Source organism: Melanerpes formicivorus, unplaced genomic scaffold, assembly GCF_026170545.1.
Source record: "Melanerpes formicivorus ecotype bairdi unplaced genomic scaffold, bMelFor1.0.p_v2 SCAF_64, whole genome shotgun sequence".
Classification (NCBI taxonomy): Eukaryota; Metazoa; Chordata; class Aves; order Piciformes; family Picidae; genus Melanerpes; species Melanerpes formicivorus.
In genome coordinates, this window is record NW_027142416.1 from 3,331,611 (window position 1) to 3,352,045 (window position 20,435).

Genomic DNA, 20,435 nt, shown 5'->3' on the forward strand with positions numbered 1-20,435 from the left:
CCCCCCTGCGATGGGCAGGGACACCTCACACTACAGCAGGCTGCTCACAGCCTGGCCTTAGAAACCTCCAGGCATGAGGCTCCCACCACCTCCCTGGGCAACCTGTGCCAGTCTCTCACCACCCTCATGGGGAACAACTTCTTCCTAACATCCAATCAATCCAACATACAATAAAATAAAGAAAATAAACCAAGAAGAAATAAACCAAACCAAAACAGAATAAACCATTCTACTTTTGGTGTTCCTGCTGCTCAACTGCAGTCAATACAGCTGCGAACAGAGAAGAGGTAATATGAAGAGAAGCAGTTCTGGTTGATGTCCTTTGTCACTCATTGTCCTTTGGTTTCAAATGCATGTGAAAAGGTTATGAGAGATCACCTTTACACCTGTGTATCAGCAGCTGTGTGCTCTGCATTCACTCTGCTGGTGCTGCAGCATGACTGCCATTCCACACTGTCAATCACTAGGTGTATTTCCTGCCCGGTACACAGAGAAGGAGAGGCAGATGTTCTTCCAGACAATGTTTCGTATTTATTCAGAAGGCATACATCTCAACTGGTATTTTTATTAGAACTTTAATCAAACTGATCAAATAAGGGACTTCTTCCTGTTTGAACAACATTAAAAGCAACCTTGACAGGTGTGTATTGCAGTTCAGACCATTGAAACCCCATGGGAAAGGCTTTAAAAACGGTGTCCACTGGGAAGGAAAACCATCGTGGTGTCCCAGAGCGCGCCTTGAACAGCTTTGAGCCGCTCCTCCTCAGTAGAACACACAACTGCAAAATAACCTATCCTATGGCCACAACAATCCAAGGTGTAACAGCCAATGCTTGGAGTTGAAACTCAGGAAACTCTCAGAGTCATTCAATGCACATTATGAAACCAAGTGGCAGATCTGAGTGGGTGACCGTTATCAGGTGTTAAGGTTGTCTTACAGTTTTAAGGTAACAAGAACTACACGCAGGCAGTTTCATCCAGAGAAAGCCTGGACTCTCGGAAATGTTCCCATTTCTGGTGACTGCTGACTCAAATGACATGCTGAGCAGGACTGAAAAGTGTGCTGCACTGAGATGAAATGAAGTACAGCAAATTTCAGCCTGACAGAAACTTCAGGAGAATTGCTAACTGAGGCCCGTGGCTAATGCCAAATGAACGCTTTGTCCACCATCACGTTACAGAAGAATCAACAGGCAGACTTCAGTGGATCTGAACATCTAAATAGCCACTTTTAAAACATGTTGTTAGTTTAAAAAAAGGGATAGATGGGGTTTTAAAACCATCTGATGTTTCAAGAGGGCAGGAACTGCTGGTCTCCCCTCTGCTTGGTGCACAAAAAACTGTAAATCCAGCTCCATAAAATGAAACGTCCCAAAACTTCTATTGGTTATGATCACCACAAATTAAAGTGACAGCGTGAAGAAGAGCCTTGCAAAAAGGTCCTTGCTAAAATGAAAGCTCCAGGCTTTGTCTGAATTCTCAACACAGCAGACAAACTCACTGAGAGCAAGCTTGCAGAACCTCCTTGCTGAAGCAAAAGCTTTAAAGCGAAACTGCAGTGGCCAGCTTTGGCATGACTCTTAAGGACTCATTCATGTCGATGCCACAGGTGGACTCATTCATGTTGCAGCCACAGGTGATTGACTGGGGTTTTGCTTGTTGGGTTGTTGTAAGAAAACCTCCCTCTCCTGCCAGCACACTGGCACACAGAAGAAAAAGTTGCTACTCTATACTATCGTCAGTCTTTCAGATACAGTAAAAAGCCTCAAAGATACAAAAGTTTTAGAGCAAATCAGTAAATTGTTCTACCTAAGGCAATAAGGCATCCACTTTACAGCTCTTCCAACAACAAGGAAATCATTTCCCCCCAAAAGAGATTATTTTGGATCAGTGTAAACAAAGCTTGCAGGTATTGCTTTCCATTCCTTTCAACACCAGACACCCACGTGGACCGGAAAGGACTCTTGCTGCTAAATGACTGTCATTTATCCAGGTGCAGTCTGAAGAGATAACAACAAACCCCCCTCCCCCCCAAGAAAAATCCAAACAGTTTTGGAACTTTGTATTTCAAAATACATTAAAAAAAAGTTTTTGTATTATTCATATGTGAAAGCTTACAAATATACCCCCAAAATTTGATGCCATTTCATCAAATGAAGCAGAAAAACTACTATGAAAATAAACATTCCTCTGGTTTCCTAAACAATAAATATAAAGACAGTTATTATAACATACTGCAACACAGGAAATAGTACTATCTTGACCTCAGTGTTCAATCAGTAGTTTTTAAATCTCTCCTCATTGAGGCTTCAATCTTCTACCTTGTCAGCTGTCCAACAACTTTTAAGAGGGTTTTGTTTTCTTGCTTCAGTTGCTCGTTTTCATCTTCTATATCATCTAGGTCCTGGGAGGGAAAAATAGATAAAGACAAACCCAAATGTTTCCTAAGGCATAAATCACAGTACCACACAGTATCATGAAGGTTGGAAGAGACCTCAAAGATCATCAAGTCCAACCTGTCACCACAGACCTCATGACTAAAACATGGCACCAAGTGTCACATCCAATCCTCTCTTGAACACCACCAGGGATGGTGCCCACCTCCCTGGGCAGCACATTCCAATGGAGAACGACTCTCTCAGTGAAGAACTTTCTCCTCACCTCCAGCCTAAACTTCCCCTGGCACAGCTTGAGACTGTGTCCTCTTGTTCTGGTGCTGGTTGCCTGAGAGAAGAGACCAACTCCCTCCTGGCTACAACCTCCCTTCAGGTAGTTGTAGACAGGAATGAGGTTTCCCCTGAGCCTCCTCTTCTCCAGGCTAAACAATCCCAGCTCCCTCAGCCTCTCCTCCTTCATAGGGCTTGTAATGCAAGCTCTCAATTGACAGCAGTAGGAGATTAGCATTTTAGGACTGAAATTAAGGTTGGTAAGAATTAGTATCATAGCATGAGTCAGGGTTGGAAGGGACCACAAGGATCATCTAGTTCCAACCCCCCTGCCATGGGGGGATTAATGTGACAGCAGCTCCCCTTAAATCTGTTAAACCAGCCTTCTTCCAAGTGTTACTTCCATTAAAGAAAAACCACATTAATATTATATTCCCCATGCTGAAGCACCTTTAAATAGGAGCATAATCAAAATTAAAACTACAGCAGGAATTAATGCATTACAAACCAGGATGGGCATCATTGTGTGATTGGCATGTACAGAGTGAGTGCACTGTTGCCTCTGCTCCCTAGTCTGTGCTTGTCTGCAACTTGTACTCAGCTCTGGTGAGGCCACACCTAGAGTACTGTGCTCAGTTTTGGGCACCTCAGTACAAGAGAGATGTGCAGTTGCTGGAGCCAGGGCAGAGGAGGGCAAGGAAGCTGTGAAGGGCCTGGAGAATAAATCTTATGAAGAGCAACTGAAGGAGCTGGAGATGGTTGATATGAAACAGAGGAGGCTGAGGAGAGACCTCATTGCTGTCTACAATTACCTGGAAGGACCTTGTAGAGAGGCTGCTGCTGGTCTCTTCTCACAGGTCATTAGTGACAGAACAAGAGGGAAGGGCCTCAAGCTGGCACTGGGTAGCTTTAGATTGGACAGTAGGAAGCATTTTTTCATGGCAAGAGTGGTCAGGGACTGGAATGTGCTGCACAGGGAGGTGGTGGAGTCCCCAAGCCTGGATGTATTTGGAGGTGGTTTGGATGTGGGGCTTGGGGCTGTGGTTTAGGGGTGACCCTTGTAGAGTAGGGTTCTGGGTTAGACTTGGTGATCCTGAGGGTCTTTTCCACCCTGAATGTTTCTGTGATTCTGTGAGCTCTCCTGCTCACATATACACATCACTGGTTCTTACTGCAAGAAGACTTGCATGGTAGTTTAAACTGAGTATCAACATTTTCAGATTAAGTACTGCTGCACCATTGCTTTTCTTTTGTCTTCTGTGAAAAAAAAATAAAGGTATTTTACAACTTCAGTCTCAACTGCTACTGAAAACAGACAACACACGCAGTAATTGGTGTTTAAGGCAGGTAGCCCCCAACCCAAATGTTTGTTTCTGTGTCTTAAAGAGTGGACAGAAATGGTTTTACTCCCAAAAGGAGTAAAATGAAGAGGTTCTTGCTGAACAGGAGAGAAACACAGAAATTCCATTCAAAAATATCCAGGACAATGCAGAACACATGAATCCTTAACACCTCATCAATGTACAGCATATGTGAGAACACCCCAAAAGCCTTCCCCCCAACCACACCAAACCACAAACCTCAGCTGCCCCTTTTCTCCCCACCTGGCGTTTAACATCCACCCCAGGGCTCTTTCTTCCCACCATGGCTAGGCTGGAATCAGCCTGGCCGGGCATGAAACTGCCTCCCCTTGGTCCCTGGCATTAGACCTAAACAGGCCAAGGTTGTGCAATCAAAATTAGCCTGGCCTTGAAGGCCACAGATAAGACCAGAACCATCCTCCCCCCATACCAGATAAGGGAGCTCACTGCATCCAGGGAGGAGAAAGGGAAGCAAAAGACAGACAGTAACTTTGCAGCCAGAGTTACAGAGCTGCAGGATTTCTGGGAGGAAATACAAAGCTTACACCTTCCAGTACACCTCCTGGGCACTCTGCACCTTCTGCAGGGCTTCAACTTTGTGGTTCCTTTTTAAAGGCACCCAGCTCAAACTGGGGGACACTGCCACCAATTACCACATTTCCCCAGCTCCCATTTCACCTCATCAGTTCCTGCCAGGTCTTTCCAAGTCTTTGAGGTGAAAACCAGTGAAACTGACTGTTCAGTGTGAACATTACTTCAGTAAAAAACTGTTTGACTGTACAGAAAAACCCCAACAGACCAACATGGAAGAAACAGAGAAAGAACGGGGGAAAAATGAGAAAGTGGAAAAGTAGTATCAAGGAGAGCATTTTAAGGAGGGAAATGAAAGGCAGACAAAGGAGGGAGAATCAGGATTCTCATGGGATATATTCAATGCCTTTTGATTGAAGCTTGCAAAACTCTACTGTTGCCATGCTGGGTTAAATATAAAACAACAGTAAAGGTTTTCTCTTTTAAGTTAAGTGCAGTTTGAGACAAGGAGCCTATTTTCTTCCTTTTTAGTGGGGTGATGCTAGAAGTGCATGCTAGAGATACTGTGTTTAATTGGTATAATGATTTACATAGAATCATAGAGTCACAGAGTTGTGAGGGTTGGAAGGGACCTCAAGGATCATCCAGTTCCAACTCCCTACAAGCATCTTCAGTTTGCAAAGCCCCAATGCAGACTACACCACCTTCACCAATTTGCGTGTGCAATGCAGGATCATAGAATCATAGAATTGTCAGGGTTGGAAGGGACCTCCAGGAGCATGCAATTCAAACCCAACTGCCATGGGCAGGGACACCTCACACTACAGCAGGTTGCTCACAGCCACATCCAGCCTGGCCAAAAAACCTCCAGGCATGAGGCTTCCACCACCTCCCTGGGCAACCTGTGCCAGTCTCTCACCACTCTCATGGGGAACAACTCCTTCCTGACATTCAATCTGAATCATAGAATCACCTACCCATTTCTAGTTTTGCTCCATTCCCCCCAGTCCTATCACTCCCTGACACCCTCAAAAGTTCCTCCCCAGCTTTCTTGTAGCCTCCTTCAGATACTGGAAGGGCACAATAAGGTCTCCTGGGAGCCTTCTCTTCTCCAGACTGAACAGCCCCAACTCCCTCAGTCTGTCTCCATAGCAGAGCAGCTCCAGCCCTCTGCTCATCCTCGTGGCCCTTCTCTGGACTCCTTTCAGCACCTCCAGATCCTTCCTGTATCAGGGGCTCCAGGATCAGGAAATCCCTAGCAGAGATTTCTCTTTGTCTCTCAGCAGTGTTGCTGCATCACAGCTTGAATGACTTCCAGGAGAAGCATTTCACCCCTCTGAAATAAACTACACCTTAAAACACCTAAACATGAAAAGTTCTGATGGATGGCTACTATAAAGACAGTTTTCTGTGGAATTACAGGAAACACAGAATCACAGAATCACCAAGGTAGGAAGAGACCTCAAAGATCATCAAGTCCAGCCTGTCACCACAGACCTCATGACTAAACCATGGCACCAAGTGCCACATCCAATCCCCTCTTGAACCCCTCCAGGGATGGTGACTCCACCACCTCCCTGGGCAGCACATTCCAGTGGTGAACGACTCTCTCAGTGAAGAACTTTCTCCTCACCTCCAGCCTAAACTTCCCCTGGCACAGCTTGAGACTGTGTCCTCTTGTTCTGGTGCTGGTTGCATGAGAGAAGAGACCAACCCCCTACTGGCTACAACCACCCTTCAGGTAGTTGCAGAGAGCAATGAGGTCTCCCTTGAGCTGCCTCTTCTCCAGGCTTTCTCTCTTGTGCAATTTAGGTCAAGAATTGGATGGAAAAGAGAACACTCATCCAATAAAACTGTATTTTTTGAGCTCAGTATAAATTAGTAACTGTATCTGAACTCTTTAACCTAGCCATCAGATGCTGCAGTTAGAGCTTCCCTAAACACTTTCTGTTTAAAACACCTGTAAGTTACTCAAAAATGAAGTATTAAATGCCTGAGAAATGTTTATGTCACAAAAAAATAACATTCCAAAGACTGCTGCGAGTAAGAGTTTCTTGAACAAGAGCCAAGAAAAAAATACCTCCATATATTTTGCAGTTTAAATAGCTATCTGGATAAACAAGAGACCAAGATGGGTGAACCATTAGATGGATAAAGAACTGGCTTGATGGTTGCACCCAAAGAGTGGCTGTCAATGGCTCCATGTCCCAATGCAGACAGGCTGGAGGGAAGGGAGGCCATCCAGAGGGACCTGGACAGGCTGGAGAGGTGGGCACAAGCCAACCTCATGAGGTTCAACAAGACCAAGGGCAGGGTCCTGCATCTGGGTCGAGGCAATCCCAGGCACAAATCCAGGCTGGGCAGTGACTGGCTGGAAAGCAGCCCTGAGGAGAGAGACTTGGAGGTGCTGGTGGAGGAGAAGCTCAACATGAGCCCTCAGTCTGCACTTGCAGCCCGCAAAGCCAATCAGATCCTGGGCTGCATCAGGAGAAGTGTGGCCAGCAGGTCGAGGGAGGGGATTCTCGCCCTCTACTCAGCTCTGGTGAGACCCCACCTGGAGTACTGCATCCATTTCTGGAGCCCCTATTACAAGAGGGATCTGGAGGTGCTGGAAGGTGTCCAGAGAAGGGCCATGAGGATGAGCAGAGGGCTGGAGCACCTCTCCTATGGGGACAGACTGAGAGAGTTGGGGTTGTTCAGTCTGGAGAGGAGAAGGCTCCCAGGAGACATAATTGTGGCCTTCCAGTATCTGAAGGGGGCCTACAAGAAAGCTGGGGAGGGACTTTTGAGGGTGTCAAGGAGTGATAGGACTGGGGGGAATGGAGCAAAACTAGAAATGGGTAGATTCAGATTGGATGTTAAGAAGAAGTTGTTCCCCATGGGGGTGGTGAGACACTGGCACAGGTTGCCCAGGGAGGTGGTGGAAGCCTCATGCCTGGAGGTTTTTCAGGCCAGGCTGGATGTGGCTGTGAGCAACCTGCTGTAGTGTGAGGTGTCCCTGGCCATGGCAGGGGGGTTGGAACTGGATGATCCTTGAGGTCCCTTCCAACCCTGACAATTCTATGATTCCCATGGTCCTTGGCTAGGGGGTCCTTGTGCTGTTTATGAATTGTAAATACCTGTAAATGTTGCACTCCTGGATATTTGTACATATTCCTTGCATTCCATTGTAGATTGTAGTCTTGCTTGTAAATATAGCTTTCATTTGCTCCCAACTGAGCTGGTCTGGCAAATTCAATGTTGGGGGTGTGTACAATTTTCAACCCACCACAATACAAAGGAACTGATAAATACCAAATGAATTCTAGATCCTCACTTGTCTGACCAAAGTCCTGGCTAATAGTTGGAGACCACTGTCAGGAATCCAGCACAGCTATTTCTTGGTATGCTACGTGTTGGATTTGGAAAGAAGAGGCAGAGGCTTTTGTAACCTTTTGTTGCTAACCATTTACAGCAAGGAGAAACTCAAGTTATTCCAGTACCAGACAACATAAGGAAGGTAACTGGGACACACAGAAGTCACCTGGAAAAAATAACTTACTGACCTGCCCCCCTGAAAAGTTCCACGAACACAAACTAAACACAACTCTCTTCTGCCCTTGCCTAGTGGATGAGAGTGCCTGAAACATAGTACAATGCAGACTTTTAGCCCCTCTTTGAGCAGAAGCATGTAAGAAAGTAACTGCTTACTCTGTTTAATAAATCAATTTCTTCCTTCAGCTTTCCAATGAGTTCCTCTTTGTCCTGTGCCATCTTCACTAATCTCGCGTTCTCCTGTCTCTCCTTTGCCAGCTCCTAAAACCAGAACAGAAAATGCAGTTGGAAAGGTGATCTTTGGCTGTAAGAGACAGGTGGAAGATGCTGCCACTTGAAACAAAGAACACACACACACACTTACCTGTGATTGCTTTTCTAGAAGTCAAATCTGTGTCCTCAACACCTCACATCTCAGAGAATCACAGAACTGTCAGGGGTGGAGAGGACCTCAGGGATCATCCAGTCCCAACCCCCCTGCCATGGGCAGGGACACAGAATCTCCACGGTTGGAAGAGACCTCAAAGATCATCAAGTCCAACCTGTCACCCAAGACCCCATGACTAAACCATGGCACCAAGTGCCACGTCCAATCCCCTCTTGAACCCCTCCAGGGATGGTGACTCCACCACCTCCCTGGGCAGCACATTCTAATGGAGAATGACTCTCTCAGTGAAGAACTTTCTCCTCACCTCCAGCCTAAACTTCCCCTGGCACAGCTTGAGACTGTGTCCTCTTGTTCTGCTGCTGGTTGCTAGAGAGAAGAGACCAACTCCCTCCTGGCTACAACCTCCCTTCAGGTAGTTGTAGAGAGCATTGAGGTCTCTCCTGAGCCTCCTCTTCTCAAGGCTAAACAACCCCAGCTCCCTCAGCCTCTCCTCACAGGGCTGTGCTCAAGGCCTCTCCCCAGCCTCCTTGCCCTTCTCTGGACACCTTCAAGTGTCTCAATGTCCTTCAACTGAGGGGCCCAGAACTGGACACAGGACTCAAGGTGTGGCCTAACCAGTGCAGAGTCCAGGGGCACAATGAATTCCCTGCTCCAGCTGGCCACACTATTCTTGATGCGCACTATTCTTGACACCTCACACTACAGCAGGTTGCTCACAGCCACATCCAGCCTGGCCAAAAAACCTCCAGGCATGAGGCTTCCACCACCTCCCTGGGCAACCTGTGCCAGTGTGTCAACACCCTCATGAGGAACAACTACTTCCTGACATCCAATCTGAATCTAGCCATTTCTAGGGTTTTGTTTTCCATTCCCCCCAGTCCTATCACTCCCCGACACCCTCAAAAGTCCCTCTCCAGCTTTCTTGAAGGTCCCTGTAAGACACTGGCAGGTACAGAAGCACATCTAAATAAGTATTGTACCCCCAGGAAACCTGTGTGGTATCTCTGATTTTGGAGATAACGTTTTAATAAATATGTAACTTAAGCATGAATCCAAACTCAGATGGGGGCCCAAACCAGAAGCAAATGAATGTAAAGCATCACCTTCCAAATTTGTTGTATAGGGAGGGTCATTCCTTTTTCTGTTTGTTTGGGTTTTTTAGGGGGAGGGGAGGTGGGGGGATGCTTGCATGGAGGTGTTGGGGGGGGGAAGGTGGGGAGGTGTTCAAACTACCATTAAGAAGGAATGTAGACTGACTGCTAGATCTGCAGCCCTGCCTGTGAGACAAGATTAAAAAGTCCATTAGGAATTCAGAATTGTTTGCATAGAATACAATAGAATTAACCAGGTTGGAAAATACCTTCAAGATCATCAAGTCCAACCAATCACCCAACACCATCTAATGAACTAAACCATGGCACCAAGTGCCTCATCCAGGCTCTTCCTGAACACCTCCACTGATGGTGACTCCACCACCTCCCTGGGCAACACATTCCAATGGCCAATCTTTCTATGAAGAACTTCCTCACATGCAGCCTCAACCTCCCCTGGTGCAGCTTGAGACTGCATGAAGAATGTATGAAACAACAAACATTTTGCTTTCAATGTGCATTTTAAATGTTTAAAACTCTACCAAACAACCATTAACAAAGTTTGTATTCCAGGATGTTAAAAAAGAAACCCAAACTGAGAAGCAGAGCAGCAGGAGGCTTGCTGATTTTCTGAACAGCCAGGGAATGCCTTCCTCACCCAAGTTATTTGCCCTGCATTGGTGCCGTGAGGTACAGACAGAGAGAGCAGAGCTCTGTGCTGTTAAGCGTATTAGAGGATCACACAGGATCCTAGGATGCTAGGCACTGGAAGGGAACTCCAAAGGTCATTGAGTCCGAACCCCCCTGCCAGAGCAGGACCACAGAATCCAGCACAGGTCACACAGGAATGCATCCAGATGGGGCTGGAAAGTCTCCAGAGAAGGAGACTCCACAACCTCTCTGGGCAGCCTGCTCCAGGGCTCTGTGACCCTCCCAGTGAAGAAGTTCCTCCTCATGTTGAGGTGGAACCTCCTGTGCTGGAGTTTCTATCCATTGCCCCTTGTCCTATCCCAGGGTGCAAGTGAGCAGAGCCTGTGCCCTCCCTCTTGACCCCCAGCCCTCAGATATTTATAGATATTTATTAAATCCCCTCTCAGTCTCCTCCTCTCCAGACTAAACAGCCCCAGGACTCTCAGCCTCTCCTCAGGCAGTGCTCCAGTCCCTTCATCATCCTTGTAGCCTCCCTTGGACTCTCTCCAGCAGATCCCTGTCCCTCCTGAACTGGGGAGCCCAGAACTGGATGCAATATTCCAGGTGAGGTCTCAGCAGGGCAGAGCAGAGGGAGAGAAGAACTTTCTTTATTATTTTTACTTTGACTATTTCTCATTAATATACCAAATGCCAGCTAGCCCACCTGTGATTAGGAAGATCCCATCCTTCTCTGACTCTGTACATATTTTACTGACAGAGCTGTGAATACTTCAAGCTTTACATCATTTCTACCATTATGTGCTGTGTTTCAGAATCTCCCCATGGAGTTTCAAAGGTACCTGGTTTCAGCAGCCTGCCATGCAGCTGTTAGGACTCACCCTCTCAAGCTCTTCAATCCTCTTTTCCAAAGTGTTACTTGGTAGGGAACTGCCAGAAGAATTTGCATCCCTGCTGTATCTGCTGTAAGCTGTCCTGTCTGTCCGGGAGTATCTGTTTGGAGCATCATCTTCTGGTGCATTAGCTGTGCTACAAAAACAAAGAACAAAGCAGACACCTATTTACATATTTAACAAAATAAATCTTACACAAGGAACAAGAAGTACTTTCAAAAGCACTGAAAAGCTCAGCCTAAAAAACCACCCAGGACTCACAACGCAGCCCTCATGCTGATGTGAACTCACTCAATCCACTGCCTCTAAGGGGCTGACTGCTTCCATAAGCCAGGGACTGGCTTGAGAGCAGCCCTGGCCTTGGGAGTGCTGGGGGAGAAGAAGCTCAACAGGAGCCAGCAGTGAGCACTTGCAGCCCAGAAAGCCAACCAGAGCTTGGGCTGCAGCAAGAGAAGTGTGGCCAGCAGGGGCAGGGAGGGGATTCTGCCCCTCTGCTCCACTCTGCTGAGACCACACCTGGAGCCTCTTTCCAGTTCTGGAGCCTCTGCTCCAGGAAGGATCTGGAGGTGCTGGAAGGTGTCCAGAGAAGGGCCACGAGGATGAGCAGAGAGCTGGAGCCGCTCTGCTATGGAGACAGACTGAGAGAAGAGAAGGCTCCCAGGAGCCTTCCAGTATCTGAAGTGGGCTACAAGAAAGCTGGGGAGAGACTTTTTAGGGTGTCAGGGAGGAATATGACTGGGGGGGGATGGGAATAAAAAAATAAATGGGTAGATTGAGATTGGATGTTAGGAAGAAGTTGTTCCCCATGAGGGTGGTGAGAGACTGGCACAGGTTGCCCAGGGAGGTGGTGGAAGCCTCGCCTGGCCACCCTTCCCTCCTCCCCTCCTGAGATACTAACTTTCTTCTGCTTGAACTTGCCTGCATTGTTTTGGTTAAGTCTAACATCTCTCTGCTCCTTTCTTTTGTCCCTTTTTTTTTGTACAGTGGGTAAGGGGGAGGCAAGGAGGGAGAAGCTAATAGCTTCCCCTGTTCTTTGACCAGGGGTGTCATTGTGCTGTTTATCAATTGTAAATCCCTGTCAGCATTGTAACTCCAGGATATTTTGTACATATTCACAGAATCATAGCATCAAAAAGATTGGAAAAGTCCTCAAAGATCATCAAGTCCAACCTGTCACCCAAGACCTCATGACTACTAAACCATGGTTTCAAGTGCCACATCCAATCCCCTCTTGAACACCTCCAGGGATGGGGACTCCACCACCTCCCTGGGCAGCACATTCCAATGGCCAATTACTCTTTCTGGGAAGAACTTTCTCCTCACCTTCAGCCTAAACTTCCCCTGGTGCAGCTTGAGACTGTGTCCTCTTGTTCTGGTGCTGGTTGCCTGGGAGAAGAGACCAACTCCCTCCTGGCTGCAACCCCCCTCCAGGTAGTTGTAGACAGCAGGAAGGTCTCCCCTGAGCCTCCTCTTCTCCAGGCTAAACAATCCCAGCTCCCTCAGCTTCTCCTCACAGGGCTGTGCTCAAGGCCTCTCACCAGCCTCATTGCCCTTCTCTGGACACATTCCAGCATCTCAGCATCTTTCTTGAATTGAGGAGCCCAGAAGTGGACACAGAAGAACCACAGAAGATGGTATGATTAGTGGGTTCCCTGAACAGCTTTGCATTTCCTAACTCTAGAAAGCCCCTGCTGACAGCGTGCACAGCAAGATGGACACAGTGCAAACCAAAGGCAGGGAGTCCTCTGGCAGAAGGATGCCTTTTCATGGACATAAATACTGTTTTGCTCCAGTATGTGTGAAGTTTCCAAGGCACACTGACACAATTGTAAGGAATTTTGTAGCTTGATGTTATTACCATATTTAGCACTGTTGATTCTCCATCTAAAAGATCTCTTTTTTTTCAAACAAAAACATTTCTAGGACCGGATATGCAGTGGAGCAACACAGCTTAAGAGGAATACTTTAACTTAACTCTATAAATCCTAACTTGCTCAGCTTTCTGAAAGATGACTTGTTTCATACTCATGGCTCAAGGACAGACCACACCAAAAAAAGGCTCAGTTTTTCATCACCAAAAAATGAAACCTTTGCTAATATCACAGGATCACAGAATGTTAGGGGCTGGAAGGGACCTCCAAAGCTCATCCAGTTCAACCCCCCTGCCAGGGCAGCATCACCTAGAGCAGATCACACAGGAACACATCCAGGCAGGGCTTGAATATCCCCAGAGAGGGAGGCTCTACAACCCACCCTGGGCAGCCTCTTCCAGTGTTCTGTCACCCTCACAGTAAAGAAAATTCTTCCTCCTTTTTCCATGGAACTTCCTATGCCTCAGGTTCCACCACTGCCCCTTGTGCTGGCATTGGGCATCACCCAGCAGAGCCTGGCTCCAGCCTCTGGGCACTCACCCTGCACATCTTTATCAACAGCAATGAGGTCACCTCTCAGGCTCCTCCTCTCCAAGTTACAGCGCCCTCAGCTCCCTAAGGAAGATGTTCTACTTCCTTAATAATTTTTGTGGCTCTGTGCTGGACTCTTTCAATCAGTTCCCTGAGGTCCTTCCTGAACTGAGGGGCTCAGAACTGGACACAATACTCCAGATGTGGCCTCAGCAGGGCAGAGGGGGAGGAGAACCTCTCTCAGCCTGCTAACCATAGCCTTTCTAATCCACCCCAGGATGCCATTGGCCTTCTTGGCCACAAGAGCACATTGCTGGCTCATGGTCAACTTCCCATCCACCAGGACCCCCAGGTCCTTTTCCCTGCTGTAGCAATTTCCTCTAATATGAAACAAAATCAGTAATTCACACAGGAGCAGGCTTAAGAGCAATATTACAGAAGGGTGGAATAAATCTTGGTCTTTCCAACGCCTCTTTGGATTTTTTTCCTGCAGCACTGTCCAAACTGCAATTTCATCCTATTAAAACCACCTAGTTAAAACCAGATTTCATTGATTTCAGCTTCAACACATTTATTCTTATTCCCAGAAGCCTGTAATTATACTCAATTTGGAAACTCCTAATTAGTTATGTCACTGAAATTCTGCTAGCTGCCAGCAGCTTCTTTGGAAGAACAATCAGAAGACAGTGTTTCTAAACATGCCACCTTGCATTTCTGTGACTTTGGACTTCTCAAGCAGAGTTTGTGGCTCTCAGAGCTAAGGAAAGGCAGCCTTGTCTTCTCCACAGATGCATGTCCCTGGCCTCCTCTGCTTATCCTGGCTCTGGCTTTCAGGTGATTTGAGTAGGAAACCATTCATGGAGCTGATGGAGCAAGCCAGCAGCCCAGCAAAGGAAGCCACTGACTTTCAGCCCCAGTGGTGCCCTGAAGCATCACCCTCAGCCCCAGTGATGCTCTTGAAGCATCACCCTCTCCAGCTGCAGGAGCACTGGCACAAGAACAGGGAGGAAGTGCAGTTGGCCCAACTTAGATCATCAAAAACTTCCACACAAACCCCTCTCACCATGTTCCTTACTTCTCATAACAACAGAAGTGGCTGAGAAGGGCATTCAAAAGCCCAGAAAGAAAACCACCTTGGCTGATGCTTGTCTGTTTTATATTTGCACACAGTAGTTGTCTTAATATTAAGAAGCTAGAGGAGAAAATGCTCTCTAACAGCCAACCCTCACTGCAAAAATCCCAAACACAGGCGAGCAGGCAAGTCTGGGCACAGTGTTATGAAACAGTATTTTGCAGCTGTATTTTTTGTTTGTTTTTGAGTTAGTGAGCCCCAGGTTGGGATGATGGAATGTACATTATTATAGTTTAAGCTTTGCAGTAATCTAAAAACAAGCAAGAGAATGTCAGCAGTGCTCTACTGCTTCCTTCAGAGCACCTCCAATGAGTGCCCTGAAACACAAAGCTGCTTCTTGTGATCCCTTCTTCTGCACTGACAAAGTAAAAGAAGAAAGAAAGAAAGGGAAAGAAAGAGACAAAGTAAAAGAAAAAAAGATAAAGAGAAAGAAAAAAGTAAAAAGGGACAGAAAAAGAAAAAAGAGAAAGAAGAAAGAGAGAAAGAAGAAAAAGTAAAAAGAAAGGGAAAAGAAAGTAAAAGACAAAAGAAAGTAGAAGAAAAAAGAAAGGGAAAGAAAAAGAGAAAGAAAAAGAAAAAAGAGAAAGAAGAAAGAAAGGAAAAAAAGTAAAAGGAAAGGGAAAAGAAAGTAAAAGACAAAAGAAAGTGAAAGAAAAAAAGGGAAAGAAAAAGACAAAACAAGAAAAAAGATAAAAAAAGAAAAAGGGAAAGAAAAAGAGAAAGAAAAAAGAAAGAAGAAAGAAAAAAGAAAAAGTAAAAAGAAAGGGAAAAGAAAGTAAAAGACAAAAGAAAGTAGAAGAAAAAAGAAAGGGAAAGAAAAAGACAAAGTAAAAGAAAGAAAGATAAAGAGGAAGAAAAAAGTAAAAAGAAAGGGGAGGAAAAAGGAAAGAAAGAAAAAAGAAAGGGAAAGAAAAAGAGAAAGAAAAAGTAAAAGAAAAAAGAAAGAAAGGGAAAGAAAAAAGACAAAGCGAAAGACAAAAAAGAAAGAGAAAAAAGCTGCCAGAAGCAGCTGGTGAAAACACAAGGATCTTTTCTCCATGCAGGAGACTTTCTTGGCACATCAGTGCCCCAGTCACCCTCCCTGTTCTGCAGCAAGAGCTGAAGAGAGCACAGGAATCAAGTGCAAGGAAATGCTTTATTTTTATGGAAAAGACCCCAAACACCTTTTCCCCAAGGGAGAGGCAGGGAAGGAGGCAGGGAAAGAGGCTGTTCTTGACTATTCCAGGAACATAAAACTCAAGTACAGTGGAGTCTTTCAGAATCAGTGGGCAATGATCTCTCCCTTTTCCATGTCAGTGTGCTGTTCTATCCTCAAAGTGAGGGTGAAAAGCTCTCTGACTTGCTGTCTGGCAGCCATAAAGCCATACCATACTCCATTCACTGCCACCAATAAACAAGCTTACAAGGGGAGCACACACCCCTGAACCACCATGAGATTTTAATCTACCTCCTTCTGTAAACTGATCCAGTCTGATCTGTCTGATCCAGGAACCATGCAAAAATCTTCTGAGCTATTTTAAATCCTGATTTGCAAGGTTGTTGGTTCCCCCCCCAATTTAAGACATTTCTTTAAAAACAAAGAAAAGCATAACTTGACTCAGAAGCTAGTGGACAGTCTTAAAAAGCTGCTAAAACAAAATCTCTGTGCTTACAAAAACCTTCCTATGGCCACCAATATGACTTTCTCTACTGCTACTTGCAAGCAAATCTTTTAGCCCAACAGAACACCAGAGAAACATCATTTGTGTGTACATGCAGATCACACTCAAATACTTCTGTTCCACTCTGCTGAGACCCCACCTGGAATTCTGTGTCCAGGTCTGGAGCCCCTATTCTAAGAAGGAACTGGAGGTACTGCAGCATGTCCAGAGAAGGGCCACGAGGATGAGCAAAGGGCTGGAGCTGCTCTGCTATGGAGACAGACTGAGGGTGTTGGGGCTGCTTAGTCTGGAGAAGAGAAGGCTCCCAGGAGACCTTCTTGTGGCCTTGCATTATCTGAAGGGGGCTCCAAGAAAGCTGGGGAGGGACTTTTGAGGGTGTCAGGGAGTGATAGGACTGGGGGGGATGGAGCAAAACTAGAAATGGGGAGATTGAGATTGGATATTAGGAAGGAGTTCTTCCCCATGAGGGTGGTGAGAGACTGGCCCAGGTTGCCCAGGAAGGTGGTGGAAGCCTCATGCCTGGAGGTTTTGAAGGCCAGGCTGGAGGTGGCTGTGAGCAACCTGCTGTAGTGTGAGGTGTCCCTGCCCATGGCAGGGTGGTTGGACCTGGCTGATCCTTGAGGTCCCTTCCAACCCTGACAATTCTGTGGTTCTGTGATTTCAACAAACAAAAGTAAACCTCTTCATTCTCTTGTTTGAAAATCGACCAGTGACACCAACTCTGCTACTAGCATCAGACCTGAATCAGAGAACGAATAGAATAGAATAGAATAGAATAGAATAGAATAGAATAGACCAGACCAGGTTGGAAGAGACCTTCAAGATCATTGTGTCCAACCTATCATTCAACACCACCTAATCAACTAAACCACGCAACCTAACAGCAGCGTACTTGGTGCTTTAAAGTAAGCGCATAAACTGTTAGACCCAGCTGCAGTAACAGGAGTTTGGAATGGTCAAGGTGAGGTGCGTCACACTAAGGAAAGCTGAGAGGAAAAGGACAGGTGAGGAAGTTGTTGTGTACTAGGACAACCAAAGGACACACACACAGAGTTTAAGACAGGAAGCTCACAGTCAGGACAAATGGCTGATCACAAGTCCCATTACTGTCATGAGTATGTCCTCTGGCCTTCATGTCAACAGAGCCTTGAAGATTCTGGTCATGCATTTAATAGATCTTACAGTACCAGTCCAGGTCACAACAGAACCATCACCCTCTTTTGAAAATATTTTATGCAGGTAGTCATAGAATAATAGAATGGCTCAGGTTGAAAGGACCTTAGAGATCATCTACTCCCACCTCCCTGACATGGACAAGGACAGCTCTGAGACTTGGCTCTCTCTCAGAGACTAGATTTGGCTGCTCCAAGGCCTCATCCAACCTGGCCTTGAATGCCCCCAGGGAGCAGGGATCCACAACCTTGCTGGCCAGCCTATTCCAGAGTTCCACCACCCTTGTACTGAAGACCTTCTTCCTAAGTTCCAGTCTAGAGCTACTCTCCCTCAGCTTAAAACAATCCCCCTTGTCCTACTGCTGGACATCCTCATGAGAAGTCCCTCTTCAGCCTTCCTGTAGGATCCCTTCAGGTATTGGAAGGCCCCCTGGAATCTTCTCTTTTCTAGACTGAACAACCTCAGCTCCCTCAGCCTATCCTCATAGCAGAAGTGCTCCAGCCCTTTATAGCCTCCTCTGGACTCACTACACCCATCTCTTTCCTCAGAGCCACTCTCAATCTGCCCTGTACTCAGACTGCATTTGGGCTTGAGAGGCTACCAAAAAAAGCCCTCCACAGACTTCAGGGGTGTAAATGTGGGCATTTTTAACTTAAATTCAGAGAACAGACTACAATTATAGACTGAGAGCCTCATCCCAAACTTTTATTTACTTTACTGCATAAGGAACCAGGCTCAGTTTGTCCAAGCCAGCCAGAAGAGAAGTGGAACAACACAAGATCAGCCAGCAGAGTCCATTTGTAAACATGTCTGCCACTCAGCAGACACTCAGTGAAACTGGTTTCTCAGCAATGTCAGAGAAATGTTTAACCAGGGATTGCTGCCTCCATACATGGCAAAGCAGCCAGTGCAGCACAATCTGTGCCATTCTGTGGTAGTTTTAGGCTATGCCTTTAAAATTTTTCACAGCTCTTGAGCAGAAAAGTAGCAAAATGTAAATAAATCACCACTGGGTGTAAAAAGGAAAACAAAGATAGTTCTAAACCATCCCATTGGAGAGATACACCTGCCTTGCTGATTGACAGCCGCTTAAACATGAGGCAGCAGTGTGCTCAGGTGGCCAAGAAGGCCAATGGCATCCTGGCCTGCATCAAGAACAGTGTGGCCAGTAGGAGCAGGGAAGTCATTGTGCCCCTGGACTATGCATTGGTTAGGCTGCACCTTGAGCACTGTGTCCAGTTCTGGGCCCCTCAGTTTAAGAAGGACATTGAGACACTTGAATGTGTCCAGAGAAGGGCAACAAGTCTGGTGAGAGGCCTTGAGCACAGCCCTGTGAGGAGAGGCTGAGGAAGCTGGGGTTGTTTAGCCTGGAGAAGAGGAGGCTCAGGGGTGACCTCATTGCTCTCTACAGCTACCTGAAAGGTGGTTGTAGCCGGGGGGGGTTGGTCTCTTCTCCCAGGCAACCAGCACCAGAACAAGAGGACACAGTCTCAAGCTGCACCAGGGGAACTTTAGGCTGGAGGTGAGGAGAAAGTTCTTCACTGAGAGAGTCATTAGTCATTGGAATGTGCTGCCCAGGAGGTGGTGGAGTCACCATCCCTGGAGGTGTTCAAGAGGGGATTGGATGTGGCACTTGGTGCCATAGTCTAGTCATGAGGTCTGCGGTGACAGGTTGGACTCGATGATCTTTGAGGTCTCTTCCAACCTTGGTGATACTGTGATACCTCCCATGAGATTGGTTGTACCAAAACAAGTTCTCTCTCTTCTCACTTCTTCACTCTTGAGAGATCCTAAGTTGCTTCTGCTTGACCTTGGCTGCATTGTTTTGGTATTAACTTTTCTGCTTCCGCTTCTTTCTCCCCTTTTTTGTACAGGGGGTGAAGGGGGCAGAGAAGGGGGAGCTAGTAGCTTCCCCTGGTCTTTGGCCAGGGTGGGGGGTCCTTGTGCTGTTTATTAATTGTAAATATCTGTCAATATTGCAAATGCTAGATATTTTGTACATACTCATTGCATTCCATTGCAGACTGTAGCTTTGCCTGTAAATAGAGCTTTCATTTGCATCCAACTGGGCTGCTCTGGCAAAGTTAATGTTGGGGAGGAAATCTCAACCCACCACAAGTTAGAATCATAGAATCACAGAATTGTCAGGACCTCAAGGATCAGCCAGTTCCAACCCCCTGCCATGGGCAGGGACACCTCACACTACAGCAGGTTGCTCACAGCCACATCCAGCCTGGCCTCAGAAAACTCCAGGCATGAAGCTTCCACCACCTCCCTGGGCAACCTGTGCCAGTCTCTCCCCACCCTCATGGGGAACAACTTCTTCCTAACATCCAATCTCAATCTACCCATTTCTGGTTTTGCTCCATCCCCCCAGTCTTATCACTCCCTGACACCTAGAAAGTTCCCCCCCAGCTTTCTTGTAGCCCCCTTCAGATTCCTTGTGTCCTGGAACATACCAAGACAGTAGCAATTCCTTGAGAGCACAAATCACAGATCCTTTTTCTCTGCCCTTCAGTCTCTCATCTTGTTAGGTTCAGGAGGCTGGGTATCTCAGCATAGACATGAAAAGAGATCTATGAGAAGGGAAAAGGAAGGGACTGGAAAGCCCAGGATGGCATCAGTAACCCAGGGCTAGATGTCAGATAGAGGATGGAGGCAAACCAGGAAAACACTCCAAGAAAACAGAACTACAAGAGATGACTATGACCTCAGTGGTTAAATATAAGCTGGTAAGGGGGAGAGAGGAAAGGGTATCTAGGTGGGCTAAGAAATGGAAACCAGTGAAAAACAATGGAGAGGTAAGAGATGCCACTTCTGATGAGGAACAACTCTAAAAGAGGGAGAAGGCAAAAGAGAAGAAGCAAGAATAGTAAATACGGAGGGAAATGCCTTGACATTTTCTGGTAAATAATGCATTCTTTCTGTAGGGGTGGGAGGTTTGGCAAGTGAGGG

At 46.5% G+C, this 20,435-nt stretch overlaps 1 protein-coding gene across 1 annotated transcript in view; it reads right to left on the bottom strand.

Annotated features, from left to right (window-relative positions):
* Window positions 1-508: 508 nt before the first annotated feature.
* The window catches only part of PAWR (pro-apoptotic WT1 regulator), a 104,320-nt gene continuing 84,393 nt past the window's right edge, over window positions 509-20,435 (bottom strand). The window contains exons 5-7 of the mRNA XM_068162429.1: window positions 11,101-11,248; window positions 8,249-8,353; window positions 509-2,404 (exon numbers count right to left, since the gene is read on the bottom strand). Of these exons, the coding sequence (XP_068018530.1) occupies window positions 2,318-2,404; window positions 8,249-8,353; window positions 11,101-11,248 (340 nt within the window). The 3' untranslated portion in view covers window positions 509-2,317. The remainder of the gene's footprint in view (window positions 2,405-8,248; window positions 8,354-11,100; window positions 11,249-20,435) is intronic.